Raw genomic sequence first — 7,738 nt, forward strand, 5'->3', positions numbered from 1 at the left:
AGAGCCACCCGCCACCAAGGAGTCGTGGTCGTGGGCGAGCGTCGAGTCGATGCCGCCATTTCACTCCTTGTGCGTTACCAGCTATGCGGTGCACCCGGATGGGCGTACCATCTTTGTGTCTGTCGGACGCCGCATGATCAATCCTGGCACATTCACATTTGACGTGGAGAGCCTTGAGTGGACCTATGTTGGCGACTGGACCTTGCCGTTCAAAGGCCAAGCGTACTATGACCACGAGCTGGACGCCTGGGTTGGGCTCTGTAACCGCAAGGAAGGCATCGGGCATGTGTGCTCCTCCGATGTCCCACCGGCAACTGGGTGTGCGACCATGCCGGTCTGGAAGCTCGGCGTGGAAGTGTTCTTTGACACAAGCTCGGAGAGGCATCTGGGTGCCACGTTGGTGTACATGGACAATAGCAGGTTCTGCTTGGTAGAGTCCCGCATGGCTAAGGATGGCGACTTCTACCCGCGCCTGGTGAAGATGACGTCCTTCATGCTCAAGTACGGCAAGGAGGGTGAGCTGCGGGTCGCCGGACGTCGCACCTATGCATCCATGGACTACCAGCTCCCTCATAAACACATTGATCGGTGCCTAGATCCTATAGCCTTCTGGGTGTAGTGTAGTGTAGTGAGGCCTTTGATGGATTTGGGAATTCTTCTAAAGTGCTAATAAAGTACCTCCTAGGTTGTTGGGTAATTGTGAAGTATGCATGGTTATTGCCGCTTTGGTCTATGTACAAACACAACATTATTTGGATGGAAATACTCTACTCTTTCCAGATTCCTTGGCATGATATATTATTAGTTCTTAGTACTGTCAACGGGTTACTTACGTATTGAAATTGCTGTTTAAATTTTCAAGTCCCTCAGGATTTTTTTTTAGATTTCACTGCAGGCATTACCTTCCGACGGAACAATGCTCATATGATATCTTTTTGACTATGCCCATATGTAGCACCTGGTTCTCTTAAATGAGCATTGCTAGTTGTTTTTCTTTAGCACAGCTCTTCTAGGACAAAAGTGACGGTTCAATTGTACCTCTCATCAAATCCATGGTCTAGAAGTCCTGTGCTGAGCATTGGCTTGACAAATCGTGGTCGTGCGCCACCGTCAAGGCCGTGTTTAGTTCCATATGGAAAACATTTCACGACACTGTAGTACTTTCGTTTGTTTGTGGTAATTATTATCTAACCATAGACTAACTAGGCTCAAAAGATTAGTTTCGTCAATTCCAACCAAACTGTGCAATTAATTTTTATTTTCGTCTATATTTAATATTTGATGCATATGTCTAAAGATTTAATGTGACCGAGAATCTTGAAAAAATTTAGATTTTAGAGTGAAAGTAAACCAGGCTGAAACCCAACAACCACAAATGCCTGAGCCTAGATAACTTTTTTTAGGGATTCAAAAGGTAGAACTTGGGAGCTTTCGGTTTGCGTGGCTGTGGGCTGACCTGTTGGTGGGTCTACCGCCTAAGCTATTTGGGCTCGGCACTGCGTATGAATCAGTAGCAAGCTGCTTCACGATTCCAGCCCAACAGCCCAATGTCCTCCCTAACCTTCTAGTACATCCGCCAGTGGGGTGTCGACTCGAACGGAGAAAAACCCTAAACCCCATTCCACCCCGCCCCACCCCACCCCACAATCACCGACTAACCAAAAAAAAAAAAAATCCCGTGGCGACTGCCTCGACCTCAAGGCGCCATGGCGATCTTCGAGCGAATCGAGGGTGAAGCGGAGGACGAGGAGAAGGCGGCGACAGGGGAGGAAGTTGTTACCCAAGTCGAGTCGGCCATCGGGCCGGGCGGCGACCGTGTTCGGCAGCCGACCGGGCGCGCGACGATGGGCGTCAGCGCGACAGGCCCGCCGCAAGGGACGGGGAGCCAGCCTCCGCTCGACGGACAAGGGGCGTCGTCCGAGTATCTAACTGCGTCTCCAACGCTGCGTGGCTCGGTAAGGGCAGCTTTGATCTCCTCTCTTGTTTTCTTCCTCCTCTGCGAGTATGATGACCTGTTGATGCTACCGACGCCTACGATTCAGTGATGTTTATGTGATAGTGATACCGGTTTGCTACTGATTAGTTCAAATGAATCATCTGTTCTGGCCTGTTTCGAATTGTACTGCATCCTTTCCATGAACTAGTGCAAGTAAAATATTGGAAATGTTTTTCTTTACAGCATATGTTTTTTTTTTCGAAGGGTGCCCCTTTGTTTGTGAATGGGCATACTGAGCTGCCTGTATTTTTTATAGGCCACCTAAACTTACTCAAAATTGTGTGGCATCAACATCCAACTTATGGAATTGAATGAATTGTAAACTTGTTGGCCCACATTTATCTGAGACTCTGAGTGGTGTTACAATTCGACTAGCTTATTCTTGATATTTTGCATATATTGTTTATTTCATTATTGGGAGAGCCTTGTATATGTATTATATACAACTAGTTTTTGTGCACCCAAATCCTTGGATTCAACTATGGCTCATTATTTTTCATGAGCACTCCCTGTAGAATTTATATGGCCCTAATTATTTTATCTATTGCACTTATGTTCAGAGTGCCGTAGTTGTTCGTCTTCACGGCATGCTCTTGTACATATGCTTATTTATGCTTTTGTTTTTGCGGGGATGTTTTTTATATTTATCGGTTGCATTATTTGCTCTTCCTTCCATGACTAGTCTGCATCGTGTTTATTTGTAGTTTAGCACACATGGCTTGTAGATGAAGAGGATTTCTAGGCAGAGAAAATAATTATTTATTTCCTGTATTCTTAGATGAAGAAGGAATTACAGGAAAATTTGGTTTACCTTCAGTAGCTGTGTTCCAAGTTTCTTTTGGTTTTCTACTTCAATGCCTGATTAGTTCGCTATTAAATTGGTGTAGGTTCTGCCTTCAAAACTTAATTTAAAGAGAGTGTCTGCACCGCCCAGTGATGAGTCAGAAACCATTCCGGTACGTGGTACACCATCTCCAACATTTTGTCATCTCAACATTTAGTTCTGATGAATAATGAGTTCTTTTTTCTTTGAACAATGAATGGTCCTGTATTTGGTCTTGGCTATGCAGTTGAAAAACTCAGTCGATGCAGCAACCAGCACGGAGGGGGTTACCCAAGGTGAGAACCGTGGGCAGCATCTGACCAAGCATGCCCCGGGATGCATCACCGTGACCGGTGTGACGCAAGGGACGGTGAGCCAGAATCTGGTTGACGGGCATGAGAAATCTGAGGGTCCAACCAAGTCCCCGAGGCCGCATTGCTCGGTAAGTGCTTTATCTCCTCTGTTACTTCTATGCTAGTATGAGGACCTGTTGATGCTAGTGATGCCTATGATTTGGTTATCTGTATGTGATTGTGATACCGATTTGTTACTTATTCAATGTGTTCCGGCCTGCTTTGAATTGTAGCGTATCCTTTCCATGTATCAGTTGTGGATTAATATTGCATATGATCTTTTGACTGGAGAATATTGCATGTGTAGTGCTCCTTTGTTTGTCAAGAGGAGCACTGAGCTGCCTCTTTTTTGTACAGGTCAACTCGCCTTTGTAGAAATTGTGTAGCATCCAGATCTAGTTTGTGGAATTGAACGAATTGTAAAATTGTGGAACCACATTAGTCTGTGGTGTTACAATTCAACTAGCTTATAATTGATATTTTAGATAGTAGTAGTGTTTATTTCAGTACCGAGGACCTTGTATATATGCTTTCTGCAACTAGTTGTTTTCAGAGCCCAATTCCTTGATTTCAATTATTGCCTCATTTTTCTTGAGTGCTACCTGAAGAATTTATAGGACCCTAGATAATTTTTCTTATGTATTCATATTCAGGGTGCTGTGTTTGCTTGGCTTCAGGGTATGCCCTTGTACAAATGTTTATTTATGTTTCTTGTGCAGATTCTCATTTCTGATATTTATTTGCTGCATTAACTGTGCTTCCTTTGAGTACTAGTTTGCATGTTACTTGTTTGTAGTTTAGCATGCATGGGTTGTAGATGAACAAGAGGATACCTAGGCCAAGAAAGGAATAATTAATTTTTTGTATGCTTAGATGATGAAGGAATATAGGAAGTCTTCCAAGCTTCTTTTGGTTTTCTACTTTACTGCATAGTGTTATGCTTGTTAAATTTTGTGTTAATGTTCAGTTACCTTACCTGAGTTGATTATAAATGAGTTTCAACTTTTATGCTTGTTTTCAAACATGGTCTTTGTTCGTTCAGCTATACACTGATGAAGACATCGAAAGAATGAAGAGGCGTATTGAAGAGTTAGAACTGTTAAATGCAGACCTAAAACAACGATTAGAAGAAGCTAAACTTCAGTTGAAGTTCAATGATGCGATTACCCACCCTAAGAATGAAATTCCTGATGGACTGAACATTTGCCACGGCATTTTCATTTGTTCCAATGAATCTGGCTACGAAAAGTTGGAAAAGAAGCTTGCTCACGCAGACTCAAAGATCATCCATGTTGTTTCTGTTCATGGAAGGACAATTTGGTTAAATGTCAGACGTTCCAGGTACGGTCGTCAGGCAAGGAAGAAAGACAGAAGTTCCCCAGAATTTGATTTCAGAAGATTGACTCCATTGGGTAAAATAATTCTGCTGGGAATCATTGAGGACATCTATCGACTTCATCGCAGGGGATTTTGCCTGGATGGTCGATTCACTTTACAGAGCTTTTACTGGACAGATGAGAAGAAGATTAAGTTGGACCCTAGTTTGAAGCTTATCGCTGTATCAACTGAAGGAAGAAAGTCTTGTATGATCAATGACTATCACAGAATCCATGAGATTATAATGCAGATTCTCTTGCTTTGCAAGGAAACCGCTTCAGAAGATTTGGAACAATTGTTGGATCTCCTGAAATGTACTGACCCTGTGGATGTTGAGGACATAATTCGATACAATGTCTCTCTAATGACAGAAATAGCAAAGCGAAGTCACTTTATAACTCTATATGATCGCTGGCGGCAGATGGAAGCCCAAGAGCAGGAAATGGAAGAGGGTAAGGGTAAGCCTACTGAAGCTGAAGGTTCAGAAACAAAAATACCCAATTCAAAAAAGGTACTTAAATTTATCCCCACTAGTTCCATAAACTCTGATGGCTCAGTGGAAGATTGGTCAAACTTTGTGTATCTCAATGACCATGTCAAGCTTGTATATGATCGTCGATGTCAAAAAACTGGGTACGGGAAGCTATATGGAGCAAAAGAGCTCCTGGTGGTTTGGCAAAATGCCCTCACACATATACTTGAAGATTCATTGGCCGAAGGAAAACTTGAGTTCTATGATGAAGATGTGGTAAATATGCTGGAGTTTGTTTTGCCCGGTGTGTTTAACCTTTTTCAGAAAGGGATGCACTCTATTGGCCACGAGGAGCTACCTCATCTCATGAGGATAATGAGAATGTGAGCTGTAGCGTTTCAGGATGGTCACCATAATTCTGTATCATAGGTGGCCAAGCTGATAGAACAGAGTAATTCTATGTTGTGACAGGTGGTTGATGGCACCGAACAGTATTTTAGTAGTTTTATTATGACGTCCTCTCCCTTTGTGAACCATTCTTATTTGAAACTATCTGTTAAATTCTAAATACATTTGTGAAATCTTACTTGAAGCGCTGCACTAGTTTGTTAAGCTGAGTGTGGACGTTTAGTGGTCTAATATTTTACGCTGTACGGTGTGCACAAGGACTTTGTACTGTTTATTGTTTTGTGCATTGTTTTCCAGGCCTAAGTTTTGAAGCATTCGTACACCTCCGGGGTTCATGTTTGGAGTAGCTGAGCTCCGAGTGGATTAGCCGTGCCGCCCGAGTACCCGTGTCTGGATTAGCCGTGTCGCCCGTGTTAGGCCCTGTTTAGATTGGAGATGAAATTTTTTAGGGTGTCACATCGGATAGGTCGGAAGGATGTCGGGAGGGGTTTTTAGAAACTAATAAAAAACAAATTACATAGCTCGTTAGAAAACTGTAAGACAAATTTATTAAGCATAATTAATCTATCATTAGTACATGTGGGTTACTGTAGTACTTATAGAGTAACTAGGTTTAAAAGATTCGTCTCGCGATTTTCAACAAACTGTGTAATTAGTTTATTTTTTTATGTACATTTAATGTTCCATACATATGTCTAAAAATTCGATGGGATGAATGAAAATTTTTTTATAGGGAACTAAACAGGGCCTTAGCGAGTCGTGGTCTGACAGCGCTGGCGGATGTGGAGGTGCAAGTCAGATCGGTATCGATATATACTTCTCATTCAACCTCTCGAATCATCAATTTTTCTTTTTGTTCTCTTCAAAGTTTTAGCTCACATACTTCATCGCGGTACACATTTCTGTGTTTGCAGGTGATCATCGGCTTGGGACGCGCCACGAAGCTGCTTGTAATCAGAAACAATCGAATGTTCTTCTGATTTTTGTTGACCACATTTGTATGACATACTTAACCTTGCAAGTCGTGCATGCATTCCATTTCCCTTATTCGTTTTTTCTGCAGAAGATTCGCTAAACTTATTGACTCATTTTTGTATAGTTTCTGTGCAGCTTGCCATGTCACTCAGATGGCGATAACATAACACCATTTTTTTGTATAGTTTATCAAGAACATACCGGTTGTCGATCACCAATAGAACTTGAACTACACACGCTGCCAACCTAATCTTTCACAAATAACGAGATAAAGAAAGACGAAATATAGTAAGGATGAAGAGATCTGAGAATTTCATGACACTGAAGTTTTGAATTCAATCAAAAGTTTGTCCAATCGGAGGCGCAAATAATCACAAAACATAATACTACTCACAAATGCACAGGACATGTACTGTCTCTACATATGCACATGGATGTCCTAGCAAAAGGACTTCGCTCTAAAAAGATTGTTCTAAACAACGCGGGGGAAAAGGCCTCTCCTAGTCAAAGGAATGCTATAAAAAAGATCGAATCGGAGTGAACATCTTTACGCATGCTAAGAAAATACCAGTGCTAGTTTTTAAGCAAAAACTAAAGACGTGTTCATTTAGAATCGTATTCTAATCATCACAATCGTATTCAGCAACTAAAGATGTGTAATGGATGATCCTTTTTTTCCCCTGAAGGTAATGTAATGTACGATCCTGGATTTGCATGAAGTACATAAACACGATTCTAAGCACGATTCGGGAACCCAGATCCAAATCTTCTTTCTACCTTTTCAAGCTCAACTTCTGAAGAACTGGACTTCAACTTTCAGAGTCTAAAATTATCCCACAAAGAAGTTCAGATTGATATTGATGATAAGAATGAAGAGGAGATCTCCACTCCATACAATCTGTTGTTCAAAGTTGGTCCACCACCACCACATGGTCAAATTTCAAGGTCAGTTATTCTCCAAATGTTTGAGAAGTCAATGACGGCAGCATGGGGCCATCAATTCATAAGGTTTCTCAGATTATTCCCAGTATGTTCATGGCTCATTTTCGTGAAGGGATGACCTCAGTTGGATCTGGCAGAGGCAGCCATGGATAGCTGAAAGAGAAACTATTGTTTGTTAAGGCCCTGTTTAGTTTCCCACCCAAAAATTTTTCATCCATCCCATCGAATCTTTGGACACATGCATGGAACATTAAATATACATAAAAAATAAACTAATTACACAGTTTAGTTGAAAATCGTGAGACGAATCTTTTAAGCCTAGTTACTCCATGATTAGTCTTAAGTGCTACAGTTACCCACATGTGCTAATGATAGATTAATTATACTTAATA

At 41.8% G+C, this 7,738-nt stretch overlaps 1 protein-coding gene across 1 annotated transcript; it reads left to right on the forward strand.

Moving 5' to 3' along the window:
* Nucleotides 1,602-5,651, forward strand: LOC8063933. Its single transcript, XM_002447013.2, has 4 exons — nucleotides 1,602-1,955; nucleotides 2,884-2,952; nucleotides 3,067-3,261; nucleotides 4,215-5,651. Exons 1-4 carry the CDS (start codon nucleotides 1,707-1,709, stop codon nucleotides 5,406-5,408), a joined length of 1,707 nt encoding a protein of 568 aa, XP_002447058.1. The 5' UTR covers nucleotides 1,602-1,706; the 3' UTR covers nucleotides 5,409-5,651.

Source organism: Sorghum bicolor, chromosome 6 (genome assembly GCF_000003195.3).
Source record: "Sorghum bicolor cultivar BTx623 chromosome 6, Sorghum_bicolor_NCBIv3, whole genome shotgun sequence".
In the NCBI taxonomy this organism is placed as follows: Eukaryota; Viridiplantae; Streptophyta; class Magnoliopsida; order Poales; family Poaceae; genus Sorghum; species Sorghum bicolor.